This window comes from Hemitrygon akajei, chromosome 17, assembly GCF_048418815.1.
Source record: "Hemitrygon akajei chromosome 17, sHemAka1.3, whole genome shotgun sequence".
NCBI lineage: Eukaryota > Metazoa > Chordata > Chondrichthyes > Myliobatiformes > Dasyatidae > Hemitrygon > Hemitrygon akajei.
In genome coordinates this window covers 48,706,111-48,727,449 of record NC_133140.1, presented here as the reverse complement: position 1 = coordinate 48,727,449, position 21,339 = coordinate 48,706,111, and the positions used below count along the sequence as shown (strand labels likewise).

The following is a 21,339-nucleotide window of genomic DNA, read 5'->3' as shown; positions in this document are numbered from 1 at the left end:
TTCTAGGTATCAGAAGGGTTTAGTAGCCATCATTTATAATATGATCATGAAAATACAACCAGGGATGTCAGATAAAATTAAGAATGAATGGGAAAAAGAACTGCAATGTCCCTTATCTACAGAGCAAAGGGAGGCAATTTTACAGTTAGTTAACTCCTCTTCTATTTGTGCCAAACATGCCCTAATACAATTCAAGGTGGTACATAGGGCTCATATGTCCAAGGACAAACTCGCTAGATTTTATTCTCATGTTAATCCAATCTGTGACAGATGCCATTCTGAAGTAGCCTTATTGGCTCACACGTTTTGGTCTTGCCCTTGCTTGCAAAAATACTGGAATGATATTTTTGGTATACCGTAATTTCAACAGTTCTGAGTATTAACTTATAACCTCATCCTATTACTGCAATTTTTGGCTTACCAATGGTGGATAACAGTTGTTTATCCCCCTCAGCTCAGCAGATGATTACATTTGCCACACTAATGGCTAGAAGATCTATTCTACTGAACTGGAAAAAAGTTAATTCCCCAACTACACTTCAGTGGTTTTCCCAAACTATATCTTGTTTGAGTTTAGAAAAAATCAGAAGTGTCATTTTTGACCCTTCGGTCAAATTTGAAGAAACTTGGAGACCATTTATTCAACATTTTCATATGAGTTAAACTGACTTTTCCTGAACCTTTTTCTTATCACCTTTAGCTATTTGGATATAGGTGTAGAGTTATTGACACTACTATGTATACCTGATATGATACAATAGCCCATGTCGGTTAGGTTAGCTGTTTTTTTGGGGGTTTTTTTTTCCATTTTTCCATTTTTGTAATACACTATGAGTTTGGGAGGTTATTATATTTGGGTTATTAACTGTTTGTATTTGCATTCCAGCTTTATTAATTATGTACTCTCAAGCTCTCTGTATTTGCTGTTTTTCTTACGTTTGTTTGAAAATTAATAAAAAGATTTAAAAAGAAAAGAGAAGGTAATGTAAATGATACTCTGGCTGCAACTGTTTAAGATAATAGAAACTGACAAGGATGGGGATGCAAAAGGCTGCAGGCAAGTTGAGAAGTATGGGGAAAGACAGTTTTATCAGCATCACAACCTTTGGTATGGGTGAAAACTGCAGCTAAAGGTTCAGACATGGAGTTGTGTGAGTGAATAAGATGTATTTTGGAAGCTGTGATGTACACAGGTACTCTGCAGAGAAACAGGAGATCGGTCTTGTCATTAACAAAGACAGAGAGCTCAAGATTTGGTTTGTTGAGGACTGTGTTGATGATGACCAACCTAATGAGGGTGAGGATGGATCTCATTAGGGTCAATTATGGTATCAGGAAAGAAATTGGTCAGTAGTTTGAAATGAAAATCGTGGAATCTTTCAGCATGTCAAATTGCACCTATGGAGAGAGAAACAATTAATGTTTCAGATTGGAGATCGTTCATCTGATCTATTTGTCTCTGATCTGCAACATTAATTCTGTTTCTTTCTGTCTTGCCTGACCTAAGTGTTTTCACCATTTTTTAAATTTCAGATTTGCAAAATCTTCAAGTTTTGATTTCACTTGCTCTATAGTGTCGTAGTGGAAGTAAGTTATAGGATTAAAAAGGGCAGAAAATGGGTCCTTAAAGTTTGCAAAATTGCAATAGCAATGGGAAGATTATTTTGGGGATGTTTGACCTGGATAACTAGAAAAAGAGTAGAGGTCACAGAAAGGGTGATATTATTCATTGTGATAAGGAGATTAATTAACTTCTTGTTTCAACAATACAGCCTGGAAACAGGCTCCTTGGCCAAATGGTGCATGCGGCACCTGCATCCTCCCTGCAGGTCCCAGATACTTGCATTCAGCTCATAACCCTCCAAGCTCGTTGTACTTATCAAAATGCTTCCTAAGTATTACAATTGTACCTGCCTCTGGCAGCACATTCCACGTACTCAATGCCCTCTATGTAAAGAAGTTACCTCTCACACCTCTTTTAATTTTCTGTTTTCTTATCTTGTATCTATGACCTCTACCCTATGGAAAAGATTATACCCGCCACTTTATCAATACACTTCATGATTTTAAAAGCTTCTTTGAAGTCACTTCTCATTCTCCTATGCTGTAAGGGATACAGATCCAGCGTGGCCAACTGCTGCCTTTCATTCACGCCCTTTAATCATGTTAGCATCCTTGTAAATCTCTTCAGTTTGACAATGTCTTGCTTATAACAGGGTGGTCAAAACTGTCCACAACACCCCAAGTGCAGTGTCACCAGTGACTTGTATAACTGCAACATAATATTCCTACTCCTAAATCCATTGCCTTGACTGATGAAGGCCAGTGTCCTAAATGCCACCTTTGCCACCCTGTCTATTTGTGTGCCCACTTTCAACAAATGCTGCACTAATACTCCCAGGTTCCTCCATTCCATAATACTCATCAGTGTCCTGCCATTCACCATGTAAGGCCTGTTATGGTTTGAATATCCAAAATGCATTATCTCACACTTTACTAAGTTGAAAACCATTTGCCATTCCTCAAACCATCTCCCTAAATGATCCAGATCTCTTTGTAGTTCATTATAACTTGTTTCATTATCAACCAGACCCAGTATTTTAGCAAACTTGCTATTCGTGCTGTGTACATTCCCATACAATTACGTAAATTGTGTATAACAGATGTCCCGACACTGAACCCTGGAGCACTTCACTAGTCACACACCTGGAGACTGAGAATCAGCCTTTAACCACCCTCTATTTCCTATCATCGAGCCAGTTCTGAATTCTCCTTGTTTGCTCCGCCAGACTCCATGCAAGCTAACCTCCTGGATCACTATGCCAAATGGGATCTTGTCAAAGGCCTTACTAAAGTTCTAATAGACAGCATCTGCTGCCTTCACCCTGAGTTAGCTCTTTCAAAAGCTCCAAAATTTTCTTTGGACATAACCTCCTGCACACAAAAAAAACATGCTGACTACTCCTGTTCAGGCCTTGACTATCTACGTGATGGCAGATCTTATGTCTTAGAATTCCCTCCAATAACTTTCCTACAATTGAAGTCAGGCTCACCTGCGTGTAGTTCCCTGGTCTGTCCCAGATACCCTCAACATAAATGACCCAATGTTAGCCATCCTCCAGTTTTCTGCAATTTTCCCAGTAGCTAATGATGAAGTGATGTCAAGATTCAAGATTCATGTTTATTTATCACATGTATATCGAAACATGCAATGAAATGCATTGTTTACATCAACAACCCACACATATAAGGGTATGCTGGGGCAGCCTGCAAGTTTTGCCACACTTTCCAGCGCCAGCAGAGCATGGTCGTAATGCTCAGTAGAAGAACACAGAACACAACAAGCAACAATTAAACAACCCCCCTTTACCCACACACATCCACAATCCTTTAACCCCAAGTCAGGTCTACAGATCCCAGTGGACTCAGGCCTGCAGACACCAGGCTTCAACTTTCCCAGCAGACCCGCAGAAATTTGCAGGCTCAGCTCTGGCCAACAGGCTCTGACTTCCAAGCTTCTGATTTGACCCTCATCACTGATCCCAGGGCATGCTAATCACTGAAAACTAGGCCTCCAACTCAGATCACGCCAGTGACGGGACAGTCAACACCAGGCCTTGAACTCCGGTCACACAAATGCTGCTCGACCCGCTGAGAGTTTCCAGCACTCTCTGCTTTTAGCTCAGATTTCCAGCAACTGCTGCATTTTATTTTTACTTTCGGGGGAAACCACTCTCCCTGCAACCAGTCCTGTTGGATTTTGAAAAGTGACCTAATCAACCTAATCGTTTCTCATGCTACAGTCCCATATCCCCAGGACTGAGACTGATGAATCTTTGTGACAAGAATATCTATTCTCAAGTAAGGGGACCAGACCTGCGCACGAAGGCCAGCAACGTGAACGTGAGACCTATCTCTACCAGAATCTCTGTGGGGGTTTCCCCACCCCTAATATGCTTATCACTATTTATTTGGCAGCCACGATATTCTCCTTAGTACACGTTAAGGAGATATAGACATTAAAAATGTTGACTGAAGAACTTTGAGATTATCTTTAACCCTGATTGCCAAATCCATCTCATTCCCTCTTTTTGCCCTCCAGGTTCCCTTTTAAGCCTGCTCTGAGACATTTTATATTCATTGTGAGATTAATTTCTGCCTAGCTGGCTAAAAGTGCAGAACTGTATAGAAACACAGAAAACCTACAGCACAATACAGGCCCTTTGACCCACAATGCTGTGCCGAATATTTACTTACTTTAGAAATTACCTAGGGTTGCCCATAGCCCTCTATTTTCCTAAGCTTCATGTATCTATCCAAGAGTCTCTTAAAAGACCCTATTGTATCCGCCTCTACCACCGTTGCCGGCAGCCCATTCCACACACTCACCACTCTCTGCGTAAAATACTTACCCCTGACATCTCCTCTGTACCTACTTCCAAGCACCTTAAAACTGTGCCCTCTCGTGTTAACCATTTCAGCCCTGGGAAGAAGCCTCTGACTATCCATCAATGCCTCTCATCATCTTATACTTTGTTCTTTTCCCTGAGTAGAGCTTTGATATCTCTTGTCAGCCAGTGTTCCCTCAACTTGGTATGTCTACCCTTCATCCTAATTGGAACATACTTCCCCTATACTTTTGAGATGACCCTTTTAAAATCCTCTCACTTGCTATCTGCTACTTTGCCTTTCAATAGAGTCACCCAGTTGACCCTAACTAGATCCTGCCTAAAGCCTTCAGTTATCCCTACTGCAATTCAGGACTTTAACCTGTGGTCCTGTTCTATCTCTTTCCATAACTGTTTTAAAGCTAATAGAATTGTGGTCACTGGACCCAAAGTGTTTATGTTGAAGGTTTTGCAGAGTACTGAATGAAGAATTAACTGCTTTCCCAGTGTTATTTTTTTAAATGTATTGTTTATTTAGATGTATGAGATCAGTAAAAGACTGGAGAGGATAAATGATATTCTTAAATTGTTCGGGCATCTCTGCCAATGGACTCTTCCTTTTCTCATAGCTGAGTGACCTCTGTTGCAGTATTGAATGGAATTATGCAATAATTCTTCAGAGCACCCACGGAAATGAGGCCATTCTATTGGGCATGATTGCTTCTTGATTGCATAAACTCATAACACTGATTAGATTAATGCTCAGCAAAGCTTCCACTGATTCTGAAATATGTACATAGAATAAGGTAATATTTCCACTTTAGATGTACCCAGTCATTCCATAGATGTACAAGGATGACAAAGAGGAGCCCCATAACTTACCCATTATGGTTATTGTTCCATGATAAACTGCGGCAAATTAATCAGATTGTGGATAAACTGATAGCAAATAATCTTAATTATCAGAAATAGACCCCTTTAAAAATGTTCTAACAGCAATTTATTACATTGATACATGGGGTCCAAAGTTAAATAATTCATTATCAAGACTTCTCCTTAGCTTGAGTCACAAAAAACCACAATTGCTTATGTGATAATGATTTGGTGCTATAAGCAAAGCAACATCTCTATACTAGAAATGTGAGCTCTTCGCTTTGATGGAGGTTTTTTCTTGTCACAGGTTTGACTGATATAGAGCTCAGTGGCTCTGAGTTGTGCCCAGAAGGGATGTTGGTTATGAGAAATGTACAGATCAATTTCCCAGAGGTTCCCCCCCCACCATTACTCAATGTTCCATCTAATTGGTTTGAAAACTGTATTCATTGCAGAGGTTGGACCTTTAATTGGGTCAGTTGTTGGTCATTATGTTTCTACCTGACACTAACTCAAACAATTACGTTAAGGGAATGTCATGATCAACCTATTAAGAATGATTGTAATGGTTCTTTACTCTAAAGCAGACATTTATCTGGTGTAGTGCCTCCAGGAATGATTAATTAACACAACTATTGAAATAGTAAAGAATACTGAATGACAATAATTTATACCTTAGAGGCAACACTCCTTACTTGATATGGGGTGCCTATAACCACAGGTGCTATGAGTCAAAGCTGATGTGATTTTATGATAATTCTTTTAAAGAACCCCCTCAGCCAAAATACACAGTATATAAATTTAACTATAAAACTTTGCTGGTTGTTTCCACCTATAAAGAATTTTGTTGGCATCAGGGACACAATGATATAAGATACATGACTGAAATTTTCCTGCAGCCATTTTTCTCATGCAGTTTTTTTATTAGTTTGTTTAATGTATAAAACCTGCTGTGATTTAAGAGAATAGGCAAAGATAGCAAAAAATTACCAGGAATAAAAATTCAGAGCTGGCTCAGAAGACCGAGTGACCCCTCCTGTTCCTGATCTGTAGTTTATATGTAGTCCCATAAGTAAGTATCTCTCCTGCTGGGCGTGTTACATAATTTGCAGCAGATGATCATGAAGTATCAAGGCTTTGTTGATCTGTACAGATTCTGTACTGTACAGTCGGTGCACTTTATTTTGAGTAGGCCATGCAGTTATTGTAGCAATACTGACTAAAATTTAATGCTACACACGCAGGAAACAGAAGGCAATGAAGTAAAAGGTCACATTCATTTCCTAAGGTTCGCTGCTCAGGGAAAACATTTCCCAGCATTTGTTTGGCAAAGATGATTTATTCTGAATGAAGAAGTCAGGAGCTTCCAGGATAAAATTCCTCTCATAATCCACCACAACTCCAAAAATTTGTGAAAAGCTCTGTGAATCAGAGTGTCACAAAACAGCAGTTTATCACTTCCTGAATTTCGGAGAAGCTGGCAATGCCAGGCAATCCTCATTTTCTTCGCTAACAAAGAAATCAAAGAAGGGTCCTTTCCTGGAGCAGAGAGCGCTAATGACCTTACCTTTTTGACGAGTAGCAAACTGTAAAGTATGGCTGTGGTGACCTGATAGAAAGCCAGGTGTATGACGTTGAGTGTGATAATGTCCTTATGCTTTATGGCAGCACGAGTGAATCTGCAGATGCTGGAAATAAATTTTTAAAAAACACAAAATAACGACGTTTCGGGCCGAAACCCTTCATTAGGAGGGTTTCTGACTTCATCTTGATGAAGGGTTTCGGCCCGAAATGTCGTTATTACCTCCTCCCATAGATGCTGTCTGGCCTGCTGAGTTCTGCCAGCATCCTGTGTTTTTTTTATTTTTTCCTTATGCTTTATGACTGCTTAACCACAGTTCGCTGTCAGCTAATGTTGCCTGTTACCTAACGGCAAAAGGATGCTATGTGACTGATGTATTCACTTTCCAGAATGATGTCATACAGCCTAGGAGTGTTACAGTCGGGTGTTACTCCAGGCAAAATGCTTCCAGGAAATTATCTTTTAAGTTAAGATCTCTTGTATTTTCTAGTCATAAATAAATGGTGATATAATATTTAGTATATGATGGTGAATGAAGTATTGCATGAGAAATGTTACATGTGTAGCCATCCCTCCCATGTGAGTATCGTTGACATAGAAATGACAATGTTTTGTAAATCTTGCATCTATTCAGGATTTCATCATCAATTGAATTTTAAACTGTTACCTTTTTCTGTATTGCTGCAGTGTTCCTATTATATGTAATAGAATTTATAAAGAAATATCCCATTGTGCATTTTACAGCATTTGTTTTGATGAGCTTTGATACAAATGAATTGATTTAATTTCCTTGCTAATTGTAACTAGATTGTGCTAGCATAATGTTCACAACATAAAAACAGATTGTTGATATTACATTGCTTTTTATTTAGCAAACTGTTCTTTATGTTTGTATTGCAGACATTAATATCCGGAGCAATGGTAGAACAGCTTGATTTCCTTCGGATAAGTGATGAGGAAGAGTATGTTCCAACTAGTGCTTTTCAAGATTTTCTTTTGTTTTCTGTTTCCTCGGCATGACTTACAAAAGTAAACTATTTTTCAGAATTCCACAATTTATAAGTCTAGAGGAGCTGGAATTCCCAAAGCATTCAAGAGTGAAGCGTAAGCCAAGTTTAGCAGCTGATACTGACCTGGTGGAACATTTGGAGATAAATCTGGATGATTGGATGTTTTCCTCCACATCGGACATTCTCCATAAACTATCTGTAAGAAAATAGGTTACGCTAATACTGTAAATTTTATATTGAAATATACTGTATAGTCTTCTTACAATCACATATCTGCTTTATGCCATTGAGAATTGTTGAGTTGCTGTAGAATATCAAAACAAACAAAACACCTTTTCCTCCTCTTTTAATTGATTACTTTTCCCAACAATCATTAATTCTCCTATCACCTTGTGGTAGTTTGCAGTCTAACAGTTGTCATATTTTACTTTATCATGTTATGAAAGTATTATCCATCTGTCATTCCAGATCTGTAAACTTTTTAATGCTTTTCTTATTTGCAACTGCCTGTATATTTTGTAGGTAACTTTATTTTTAAATCTAGTTTTTTTTTCATCCATACAAAAAATACAAAAGTTAATGCTCACCAACAGGCTGCATTGATACAATTTTCATCATGTTTTTAAAAAAATAAAGATTTGTGGATAACAGACAATGAAAGGAGAAAATATGGAGTAGATGAGGATAGCTTAAGACAGGTCTGGAACACTTGTAAGGAAGTGAATGATGACAGAGCAAATATATTTAGGGAAAATATTACTAAGTACAAGACTAAAGTCATTGATGACAAAAGTTGGACCAAAAAGGGAAAGAGAATTTCAGTGAATCAAACTGATGGGGATTTTTCTGAGGTAGGGGTAGGTAGAAACATGTACATATGTTTGATGTGCATGAGGTTGTTGCAGCATAGAAATTTGTTGGGGAAAAGGGACAAAGAAAATAAGGAGTTATTCTTAATCAGCTATATTTTCTCCAGATTCTAATTTAGGAAACTGTCGAAGAGAACATTGGGAGAGGTTCAGCATTATGGTTATGGAACAGAGGCAGAAGATGCTGAGTTTAGTAATTGTGCCACGGAGTCACATGGGAGTTGAAGCATAACAGATGTTCTTAGGTCAAAATGAGTACTGATAATAAGTCCTGAAGAAGGGTCTCGGCCCGAAACATCAACTATTTATTCTTTTCCATAGTTGCTGCCTGACCTGCTGAGTTTCTCCAGCATTTAGTGTGTATTTCTACTGATAATAGTGGCTGTTTGCAATAAGCCTAAAATTAATCTACCTGATCAGCTACCTGAGAGCCAGCTTCTCGATCACTGTAGGCTGGGAGATGTGAATTGAATCAGCTGGACCTAACGTAATCTGTGAACCACTGAGTTTTTATGAAAGCATTGTCATTTTAATTTCCAGATATTGTTCAACTGAGTGTATATTTCCAGATGAATGTTGGAAAGAGCGTAGGGGAGGGAGCTGGAGCTGAGAAAATTCAGGGAGATTTGAGAAAGACAGGACAAAGAAGACACAAAGGGAAAAGTGGAAATGATCTGAGGTGTCTCAGCGATTTATGGCTGACAAAGAGTAGCATGTGAGGTCATTTTTCAATGAACAGAAATGTTAGGGGGTAGGGTTGAATACTGATTAAAGAATGCAAAAAATAGTTGGATTGGTGGATTGTTGAATTTAATTGAAAACTAAAATTGCTGCGGATGAAGATTCCATTAACACTTGACACCACATATGAATAAGGAAAGGAATTAGCCAAAGGAATTGCTAATGGACAGAGCCAGTAGGAAATAATGCTTTTGGAAGGGAAATGAAATAGATTGGAAAAGCATTATAAATAAAATGTCCAGAGGTGGAGGGACTGCAGAAGTAAAAGGACATATATCGAAAAGGAGAAAAAGTGCAGGTGTTGGAATCTGAAACAAAAACAGAAAATACCATAAGACGATAAGATATGGGAGCAGAATTAGGCCATTCAACACATCAAGTTTGCTCTGCCATTTGAAATCTGTTGAAATATCTTCCCTCTCACCCCCATTCTCCTGCCTTCTCCTCACCCTTACTAATCAAGAAACATGAACCTCAGTTTTAAAAATACCCAATGACCTGGCCTCCACAGCTGTGAGAATGAATTCTACAGATTCACCAATCTCTGGTGAAAGAAATTCCTCATCTTCTCTGTTTTAGCGAGGGGTCCTTCTATTCTGAGGCTCTTCCCTCTGATCCTAGACTTTCACTGTTGAAAACATCTTCTCCACCTCTATTCTATCTAGTAGTTTCAATGAGATCTCCCCCCTCCTCATTTTTCTAAACTCCAATGAGTACAGGCACAGAGCCATCAAACGTTACTCGTTATACTCCCAGGATCATTCGTATAAACCTCCTTTGGACCCACTGTTTCACAACCTATCTTAGATATGCGGCCCAAAACTGTTTACAATATTCCAAATGCAGTCTGACCAATATCTTATGAAACTTCAGCATTACATATTTGCTTTTATATTTTTGTCCTCTCGAAATGAATCTTAGCATTGTATTTGCCTTCCTTGCTACTGACTCAAACTGCAAGTTAAGTCTTAGGGAATCCTGCACAAGGGCTTCCAAGTCCCTTTGCGCCCATAATTTTGAATTCGCTCCCCATTTAGAACATAGTCTTCACCTTTATTCCTTCTGCCAGCTCGCATGACCACTTATTTGCTCATTCTCCTAATCTGCCCATATCCATCTGCAGACTCCCTGCTTCCTCAACGCGATCTGCCCTCCACCTATCTTTGAATCATTCTCAAACCTGGCCACAAAATTTCATCATCCAGATCATGAACATATAAAGGCCTCCTTTACTCCCTCTCTTTGCCTTTTGTTACTCAGCCATAATTATTTTAAAAACAACCAAGAGAAAATCTGCAAATGTTGGAAATCCAAGCAACACACACAAAATGCTGGAGGAACTCAGCAGGCCAGGTAGCATCAATGGAAAAGAGGACTGCTGGAGGGTTTTGGCCCGAAATGTTGACTGTATTCTTTTCCATAGATTATTTTAAAAAGGTAGTTTTTCACTTGATTTTATTTATAAAACCCCATTTTTTTGTTTATTTTTCATGTTTTGAAATTGAAAAGTCATTATAATTTTAACCAAAGGCAATGATGGTTGCTATGCTTTGCTGTCACTTACCTGCTTTTAGAGGAATTTAATGGGTATGGTACATTCAAGCCCATGCACACCTCTCTCCTATATCATTCACAGTCCTGCCACTGCTCAGGGCCTGGGCAGTAAGCTTCAGGACTGTACCTCCTCCGGAAACAAGCCACAGAATGATAAAAAATAAATGACAGCACGAAATAAATAGGTTATCAGTGTTAGACCTTAGCAGCGTGTTAACAGGATGTATCTGACTGAATTAGATACTTTATTCATCCCAAAGGAAATTAAAGTGTCACAGTAGCATTACAAGTGCACAGATATACAAATATTAGAAGAGAAGTAGAAAAGAATAAAAAATAAGTTACCTCAAGCAGTCTAACAGGAGGAGGTCATTGCTTCCCCGGCTATAGGTTAACTCATTATCGAGCCTAATGGTCAAGGGTAAGAATGACCTCATATAGCGCTCTGTGGAGCAGTGCAGTTGTCTTAGTCTATTACTAAAAGTGCTCCTCTGTTCAGCCAAGGATGCATGCAGAGGGTGAGAAATATAGTTCAGAATTGCCAGAATTTTCCATAGGGTTCTTTGTTCTTTTCCATAGTGTACAGTTTGACTCCTGTAACAGAGCCAGCCTTTCTAATCAGTCTATTGAGCCTGTTGGCATCACCCATGTTGATGTCATTCCCCCAGCACAGCATCATATAGAAGATTGTACTAGCAATAACAGACTGGTAGAACATCTGAAGGAGAAGCCTTCATACTCCAAAGGTCTTCAGTCTCCTCAGGAAGTAGAGGTGACTCTGGCCCTTCTTCTACATAGTCTCTATGTTGGTGCTCCACTCAAGTCTGTCATCCATGTGCACCCCCATGTACTTGCAGATCCCCATCACATCCACATCCTCACCATCAATAGTAACAGGAAGCAGTGCAGCTTAGTCTTCCTAAAGTCCATCACCATCTCCTTTGTCTTACTGATGTTCAGCTGCAGATGATTCAGCTTGCACCATTTGACAAAGTCCTCCACCAAGGCCCTGCATTCATTCTCCCATCCTCCCTTTGTACACCTCACTTTTGCTGAGTCATTAGAGAAGTTTTGCAGATGACATGACTCAGTGTTGTATTTAAAGTCTAAGGTGTACAAGGTAAAACAGGAAGGGAGCCAATGCAGTCCCCTGTAGGACCCCAGGGCTGCTTATAGCCATGTCTGACACACAGGTCTGAAGCCACACAAGCTATGATCTGCCAGTCAGGTAGTCCATTATCTAGGATACAATGTAAGTGCCGACCTGCATTAAATGGAGCTTTTCCCCCAGCAATGAGGGCTGTATGGTATTGAAGGAACTTGAGAAATCAAAAAGCAGGATCCTCACAGTGCTGCCCTGCTTATCCAAATGGGAATTATTTAAATGTACCAACCAGTTTGTATTTGTTCTCTTATGCTGTGTAAATGAACTGTCAATATATATTTCCAAGAAACATGCTAATAAGCGTATTTTAACATGTTTATATTGCTATTGAATATGTTTATATCACTGTTGTTAATAACCAATAGTGATGTAATTCTACTCAGACCTTGGATTGATGAACTGAAAGTAAATTCCACTGTTGATAATTAAAAATATTAATCTAAAATTATTTTAGATCACTGGATTACTCAAAGAGGTGCAGTGTTTCAGCAAAGTTTTACTGTGTTTATTTAGGAATCCAGCTCTCTAACCTCCCAAGCTATGCTCTTGAGTATTTTACTGAAGCGAGAAGGACCTAATTTCATAACTGGAGAAGGTGAGTTGTTCAGATATAATGATATTAATTACGCTTATTTTATGTGTTTGTGTGGTTTACAGTGCAATGTTTCACACTGTTGAATTTATTTTACTGACAGTCTAAATGCTAATCCTAAAACTGCATGAAGAAATTATATTTTTGCAAGGGATTGATCTATTTGATGCAGCGTTTATTTGGAGCGGAAGTGGTTTGAGACCATTGGGAAAGAACTTCAGACCTGGCATTGAGTGGATCAGTTCAAAACCAGGAGGAAAAATGTGCACCTGACAATATCAAGTAAAACTTAGGTCTATAAACCTAACAATGAGACAATGCGGTCATTTAAATAGTACAGCATCAAGATTTGTAAATAATTCCAGCGTTTTTTGTTAACAGTTGAAAATTTTAGACATTTCATGATGTTGTTTCGGTTTCAATAACCTTGCATATTGTGAAGGGAACTAGTTCTACAATAGGGAAGCACCATATCAGCAGTCTTCCATGGAAAACAATTTCCAGCTGATATCCTATCTTAGCCTGCAGTGTTGAGAAGCACACATCAAATCAGTGGCAATCATTTACTTGGTAGTTTAGTTGGAATGTTATTTTACCAAACTTTGGGAACCATGTTACATTGAGACCATTTGATAAATTTATTATTTTTTCAAATTTATGATTTTATTCAGCTTTATATTTATAAAACACTAGATTTTAGTCTGATGGCGAAAGGCTTAACAGCTGTAGAAATCACTGCGGCCGCTTCAGTGACTAGAATCCCTTTGAAGAGTACCCCTACCTTTTAAATATATTGGAGCAAATCTCCCTGTAACTTTTTTCCCAAGCTAAATTGAGTCACAATCTTGTCTATCCTGATATAAGGCCCTGGTCCTGAGCAATTTTAAGTGCCTTTTTATCTTTTTTTTGGATTTATGTGTTGCTTTTAACAATAAAAAAATCACTTGTTATCAGGAATTAAGAAATAAATGGATTGTAGGGAGTTAGGACAGGAAACTAAAAGCTTTGTCAGAAATAGAGATTTCAGAGATGCTATTAGTATATGTAAATAGGAAATGAAAGATAGGAGGCAGATGTTTTAAGCATTTTTCTGCTAATGGTGGATAAGTGGAGATGCACAGAAGCCATAATCAGATATATCCTGATGATTCACAAACTGAACATTTTTCTGATACTCTGCTGTTGTAGATGTTCATGACCTCCAGGATTAACAATAAATTTATGCTTTTCTATCTGTTTCCTGATTAACTGAAGTTTCAAGCTCCTCTTAACATCAACAAATGGCTGAAAGCACTGGATACACAAAAGCTACAGACTCAAAAAAACATCCTTGTTGTCATTAAGAAATTATGTTCTGAAATAGCCAAGCTGTTCACAAAAAAAGCCAATACATTCACCAAAAAAGGGAATATTGCCCAGTATTTTGTATCTATAAAAGGAAGCATAAATACTAGACACCATCTTCAAAAAGAATGGTAGGAAGTGTTGTCAATAAGTGAATTAGTTTCAAGGTTTCTACTCTCCTATAACCTACACGCTGATACTAAGTGTGATTTTCTCGGGACCATTCAGCTCCAGACCTCGTTTCAAACATGAACTAAAGAACTGAATTCTAAATATGAGGGGAGAGTGACTTGCTTGACCTCAAAGCACTAATTAACCAAGTGTGGCTTCGGGTCGCGCTGGTGAAATTGAACTCAATGAGAAATCAAAAAGAAAATGTTGGATGGACTACATAGAACAGCTTAAGGAGTGAGTAACAGTATTCACAGAATTAGCAATTATAATGAAGGATCGTCAGTTAGCAATATGAACGCTCTCCTTATAGTTCTGCCCAGCTGGATATTTTCAGCATTTTCTGTTTGCTTTCTATTAGCTGGCATCATATCTTACGTAAGATATGATGCTTCTGATTGTTGAAACCCAATCATCCAATTTCAGGATCTAATTGCAGGTGATCTTAAAGATATTGCCCAAGGGTCAACTGTCTTTGTATATTTTATAATGATCTTCTATCATCATGTTAAAAATTATGTTGTTTACTGATGATTACACAGTGTTCAATTCATTGTCAGCTCCTCAGTAAGTGATGCATAATGCTGGCATACAGTGAGGCTTAAAATAATATTCAGATGACGACAAAAGCAGTAAGTAACATTTACAAGTGGATGAATCATTGTGTCTACATTAGCTGGTCAGAGGTCGGATATCCAGCAGCAATTGAAGCTCCTCCTGACACTCCAAAACCTTTCCACTAAACAACAGTTGTGTATTGTAGCTGGAATTGTTTAATCAGTGACTCATCCCCTGATCCACAGAGTCTCTTTACCATTTACAAGACATGAGGCAGGAATTAGATGGAAATTCGTGAATATAGCTGTTCCAGATGTAGCACTTCTTGAGGGCTTTCAGGGACAGGCATTTAATGCCAGTCCTGTAAATGCTTTAGAAATGCATAGTATGATTGGTAATCTGTTGACAACACTTGTAAGAAGCAACAAAAGTAATAAGGCACATGATGGATTTCAATTTCTCATCACCAAAGGCAGCTAGGTGGTACTATCACTCACTGGGTTGCTCAAATCTTAAATGGTTTTGACTGCATCCATTAAAGAGAGAGCCAACATGAGGCGTAAATATGCCTGGCCTCTTTCTTATACGTCTCCTATTTCGAATGCATGGCTTTAAAGGTAAAAGTGGGTACTGACATTGATCCAGCATTATGAAAAGATGCCCAGGTGCGCCTGTTTGGAAGATCCAGTCAAGATGATTACCACTTAATTTCTCAATCATTAGCAGAGAACAACACAATCAAATGCCACTTATTTTCCAATAACCAGTCTCGGTTTTGCCAGATCCGTTTGGATGTAGTCCTAATCACAACCATGCTTCAGACGTGAACAAAAAGGTGAGCTGAAGGTAATGCCCTAGACATCAAGACTACATTTGACAGAGCCTTGCCACCCAAAACAAAGCTCGAAGTAAATTTATTATCAAAGTACATGTATGTCACCACATACAGCCCTGAGATTCATTTTCTTGTGGTAATTCACAGTAAATACAAGAAACACAATAAAATCAATGAAAGACCATACCAGATATGACAAATGACCAGTGTTCAAAAGACAACAAACCGCAAGCACAAAAAGAAATACAGGAATAACGGTTAATTAATTAACAATAAATATTGAGAACATGAGATGCAGAGTCTTTCAAAGTGACTCCATAAGTTGTGGGAACAGCTTAGTGATGGGGTAATTGAAGTTGAGTAATGGTGTCCACTCTGATTAAACAGCCTGATGGTTGTGGGTAATGACTGTTCCTGAACCCAGTGGTGTAGGCCCTGAGGCTCCTGTATCTCATTTCTGATGGCAGCAGTGAGAAGAGAGCATGACCTATAACATAGGGGTCCTTGATGACAGCACTCCATGTGGATGTGCTCAATGATGGGGAGGCCTTTACCCATGATGAACAGTGGGTGCAAGTGCTACTGAACAATAGTCATTGATGCTGATTACCTCATTCTTAGGCTCCGGTATAATTGAAGACTGCTTGAAGCAGGTGTCTACCTCAGTCTGCCGAAGCAAGAGGTTAAAGTTATCAGTGAGCCCTCCAGCCCGTTAATCAGCACAGATCTTTAGTACTCATTTCAGGTACCTCGTCTGGGCCGGATGATTTCCATGTGTTCACCCTCCTGAATGATGGTCTTATGTCAGCCTCAGAGACTGAAATCACAGGGTTGTTGTGAAGGTGCCTCCATGTTTTGAAGGTTAGAGCAAGCATACAAGGCTTTGCGCTCATCTGGAAGCAAACCCTGGTTGTCACCTATGTCACTTAGTTTCACTTAGCAGGAGGTGATAGCATTCAAGCCCTGCACAAGCTGTCGAGCATCCTTCAGAGATTCATTTTGGTCTAGAATTGCAGTTTCACTTGTGAGGTGGCTTTCTGGAGATTGTACCTGGAACTCTTGTCGTCAGGCCTGAAAGCCAGTGATCTAGCCTTCAGCAGATTGGAGATTTCATGGTTAATGTTGGACTTCCAGTTGGGGGAAACTCTGCATGATTTTGTGGGGACACACGCTTCTAGAACATTTTTTTTATATATAAGTCTGTGATAACTGTGGTGTCTTCATTCCGATCCTCGAGTCCTTGAACACAGCCAAATCCACTGACTCAAAACAATCCCGTAGCCACTCCTCTGACTCCCGTGATCACCTCTTCATCGTTGTTAACTCTGGAAGTAAGGACTAAAGTTGCTGTTTAGTCTCTGCCTCTAGGCAGGTAGGAGGAGGGCAGCCAAATGATCAGATTTCCCAAAATTGGTCTAAGGATCAAATGGTAGGCATTTTAATAGTGGTCGAGTGTGTTGGGACCCCTGATCCTACAGGTGAAACATTGATGATAATTGGGCAGAGAGTTCTTCAAACATTGATTGAAGTCCCCAGCAATGATTTGAAAGGCATTGTGGTAGGCTGTTTATTGTCCGTTAATGGCAGCACTCAGTTGCTCAAGTGCCTGCTTAATTTTGGCCATTGGCGCCATGTAGACTATGGTCAGGATCAGTTAAATATGGCCCTTGTGGCTAAAGTGTTCAGGGGGTATGTAGAGAAAGCAGGTACAGGGTTCTGAGTTGGATGATCAACCATGATCATACTGAATGGCGGTGCAGGCTCGAAGGGCTGAATGGCCTACTCCTGCACCTATTTTCTATGTTTCTAGAGGAGGACTCCCTTGGTACTTAATCATTAGATGTTCCAGGTCTGGGCAACAAGAGTATTGCTTCTGATCTTTAATAATAATTAATAAAAAAGATTTTAAAAATGAAAAAAAGAGTGTTGCATCTGAGAACCTGTAAGAGATTATTAAGAAACACAGATCCCCACCTTTTGCCTTCTCTGAATCAGCAGTCCACTCCATTTTAGGTATCAAGAAGCCCTCAGGTCTGATCGCTGAATGCATCATGTGTGAGCCATGTTTCCATGAAACAGGGAATGCAGCAATCACTTATTTCTTTCCTATACAGCAATCTTGCCTGTAGGTCTTCAATCTTACTTTCCAGCGACTGTACCTTTGCTAGCAAGATACTGGGTAAAGGAAGTTTCATACACTGGTGTTTTAGTCTAGCTTGGAATCCTCTCCACTTCCCTCCCTTTCGGTCATGGTGATATACCTTTGTCTGCTTAAATGTGTCATACCTACATTCTTGAGAGTTAAGTCCATCAAGTCCTTCAGAGGATTGTGAAATCACTAGTTTGCTAAGACAGTTTAAAAATGTGTTACTTAAAGGGAAATTACAGCCTGCAGATTGCAATGAGAATAGTTCAGAAGAAGTATATTTCAATGTTTTGTAAGCTGCCCACAATGCATTGCTGTGTTTCACGAGTGCCATCTTGCAGTCATTCATTCCATCTTTCAGCATTGCACAGTGGCTGCAGTGCATACTATTTTGGGGAGAAAAAAGAATTGCAATTACGTGGTTACTCTATACTGACAGCAATTCCTAAACCTACAGACTTTACCCTCAAGAGGACAAGGTAATCACGAACACCTATCGTACATGTTCCTCCAAGCTGCAAGCCATCCTGAATTAGAAACAGATGGGAAGAACAACACCTTATATACCTGCTGGGTAGCCTCCAACCTGATGACATGAACATTGACTTCTCTAACTTCTGTTAATGCCCCTCCTCCCCTTCTTACCCAATCCCTGACATATTTAGTTGTTTGCCTGTTCTCCATCTCCCTCTGGTGCTTCCCCCCCACTTTCTTTCTCCTGAGTCCTCCCGTCCCATGATCCTTTCCCTTCTCCAGCTCTGTATCACTTCCGCCAATCACCTTTCCAGCTCTTAGCTTCATCCCACCCCCTCCGGTCTTCTCCTATCATTTCGCATTTCCCCCTCCCCCCACTACTTTCAAATCTCTTACTATCTTTCCTTTTGGTTAGTCCTGACGAAGGGTCTTGGCCCGAAACGTCGACAGCGCTTCTCCTTATAGATGCTGCCTGGCCTGCTGTGTTCCCCCAGCATTTTGTGTGTGTTGTTGGCACTTCTTTTATGCTTGCTGGGTCTAAGTTGTGAAATTTCCCCATTCAATAGCATAGTGGGGATGCCTTCACTTAAAGGGCCTTCAGCTATATAAGAAGATAACTCACGAACACATTCTCTAAAGCAGTTTGAGAAGGGCAGTAAGTGCTGGCTTTGCCAGTGATGCACAGGTTCCAAAAAAAATTATTTATTTTAATGTAACGTAGTCTCAGGCAACATAGCAAAGTTCGTATTTATACATAATTAAGGGTATATTTACATCAGCTTGTAGCTCAACAAGAGTTTATATTATGTCATTAGATCCTTATCACCACTGAAAACCTCCATTTCTATCTCCATGAGTTTGTTAAAATACAAAGGAGCACTGGGAGAGAAAATCACTTTGTCATTGTCAATACTGCACTAGATCCTCTAAGCAAGATCCCATGTAAATTAGTTTAAATTAATTGAATTTTATGTAGAGAGGAAATTTCTTTTACCTGAAGATAGATTATTACCATTATTAAATAAAATTATTTTGTCATTTAGGACTTAATGGTATTGGTCTGTCAGTCTAAATTTCTCATTGCTTGTTACTTACAAGCAATGCTGGTATGGTTCTCTTGTTTTACATGACCACAATATGTTTCTGATACTGATGAAGTCTTGGGCCAGAAAATACTGAACAGGCCCATCCCTGTAAATGGCATCAGTTACACTGCCCTTCCTTCTCATTAGATTTCACTTTTGAGTTGGGAACTGAAAATGTTTTTTTTTGCTTTTGCAGCTCATCCTCATGGGCATCATAAACAATGGTCTTTTATTCTTAACTGTTTTTGATTTGGAATATTGAGTTCGGTAAAGATGGAGGTTTTTAGAGATTCGCCAGGGTGGTGACTGTTTTATAAAGAGAAACTGAACAAACTTGGATTGTTTTCTCGGCAGCTTTGCAGGATAAAACTAAACGATGTATATAAGATTAAGAGAGGTATAAATAGAATCTTTTTTCCTAGGGTTGATATATCAAATACCGTAAGCTTAAGGTGAAAGGGGGAAGGTTCAGACAAGCTTTGCAAGGCAAGGTTTTTTTTAACAGAAAGTAGTAGGTGCTTGGAGTGCACATCCAGGCGACGTGGTAGAAGCTGATTATAATTGCAATGTTTAAGAGGCGTTTTAAAAGACAGAAAATAGTGACCCAGACTATAACAAGCTGGTGTGATCACTTAGAATGGCAAAATGGTCACTGCAGATATGATGGGCTAAGGTTCCAGTTCTCTGCTATACTTTTCTATGTTCTTTGTTCTGTGATTAAAGATAGAGAAAGAAATGGAGAAATAACAAAGAAGGAAGAAGGACAAACTAGAAACTAATTGAATGAAAAATAATGAGGGGAGGGGACTGAGTGGCTACATTTGGTTCAAATTCCATCTACCATTGTTGGTAGAATCTTGGACAGAGACAAGGGGACCTACAGGAGCGAGATATACCATCTAGTTGGGTGGTATCACAGCAATAACGTTGCACTCAATATCAGCAAGACTAAAGAGCTGATTGTGGACTCTAGGAAGGGTAAGACCAGGTAACATGAACGTGGAGAGCATGAGCCATTTCAAGTTGCTGGATGCCACAATCTCTGTGGATCTAACCTGGACCCAACATTTCGATGCAGCTATAAAGAAGGCAAGACAGTCGCTATATTTCATTAGGAGTTTGAGGAGATTTGATTTGTCACATAAGACACTTCTGCTTGTACTGTGGAGAGCATTCTGGGGTGGGGGGGGTCTGCTGCACAGGATCGAAAGATGCTACAGAAAGTTGTAAAAGTAGTCAGCTCTGTTTTCAAGGAGTGATGCCTCAGAAAGGCAGCGTCGATTTTAAGGACCCCATCACCCAGGACATGCCGCCTTCTCATTGTTACCTTTAGGAAGGAGGTACAGAAGCCTGAAGGTGCACACTCAACAATTCAGGAGCAGCTTCTTCACCTCTGCCATCTGATTCCTAAATGGGCATTGAACCCATAAACACTACCTCACCTTTTTATTATTGCTGTTTTTGCACTATTTGTAATTTAACTATTTAATCTATATATATACACACACACACACTCACTGTAATTGATTTACTTATTTATTTTTTCTTTGTTATCATGTATTGCATTATACTGCTGCCGTTAACAAATTTCATGATATTTGCTGGTGATATTAAACCTGATTCTGTTTCCGAATATATGGGAAAGAAGGAAAGGAAAGGAAAGCAAAGTTGATGATAACCTCCCCAGAAATTTAAGATTAAGATTTTGCAGGTTTATTGCTTCTTTGGGGATACTTTCTGTTCAGAAAAGGGTGTGTGTGGGGGGCAGGGGGGGGGGATTTGTGGAATTTCATACTCACCAGTGTAAACTCAAGATGAATATCATAAATATTAAGTAATATTTGTGGCATGTTTCCAACAAAAATTAGAGTGAATATTTTTACATTTAAACCGACTCAGTTAAAAACAATTAAACCATTGAAATTCCCGACAACTAGTTCCTCCCATTTGTT

General features: G+C 39.2%; 1 protein-coding gene across 3 annotated transcripts in view; it reads left to right on the top strand.

Moving 5' to 3' along the window:
- The window catches only part of phkb (phosphorylase kinase, beta), a 264,413-nt gene that overhangs the window by 205,532 nt on the left and 37,542 nt on the right, over positions 1–21,339 (top strand). For all 3 annotated transcript variants that reach the window (XM_073070072.1, XM_073070073.1, XM_073070070.1), the window contains 3 exons: positions 7,744–7,805; positions 7,889–8,051; positions 12,696–12,777. In XM_073070072.1, coding sequence (XP_072926173.1) covers positions 7,744–7,805; positions 7,889–8,051; positions 12,696–12,777 — 307 coding nt within the window. The remainder of the gene's footprint in view (positions 1–7,743; positions 7,806–7,888; positions 8,052–12,695; positions 12,778–21,339) is intronic.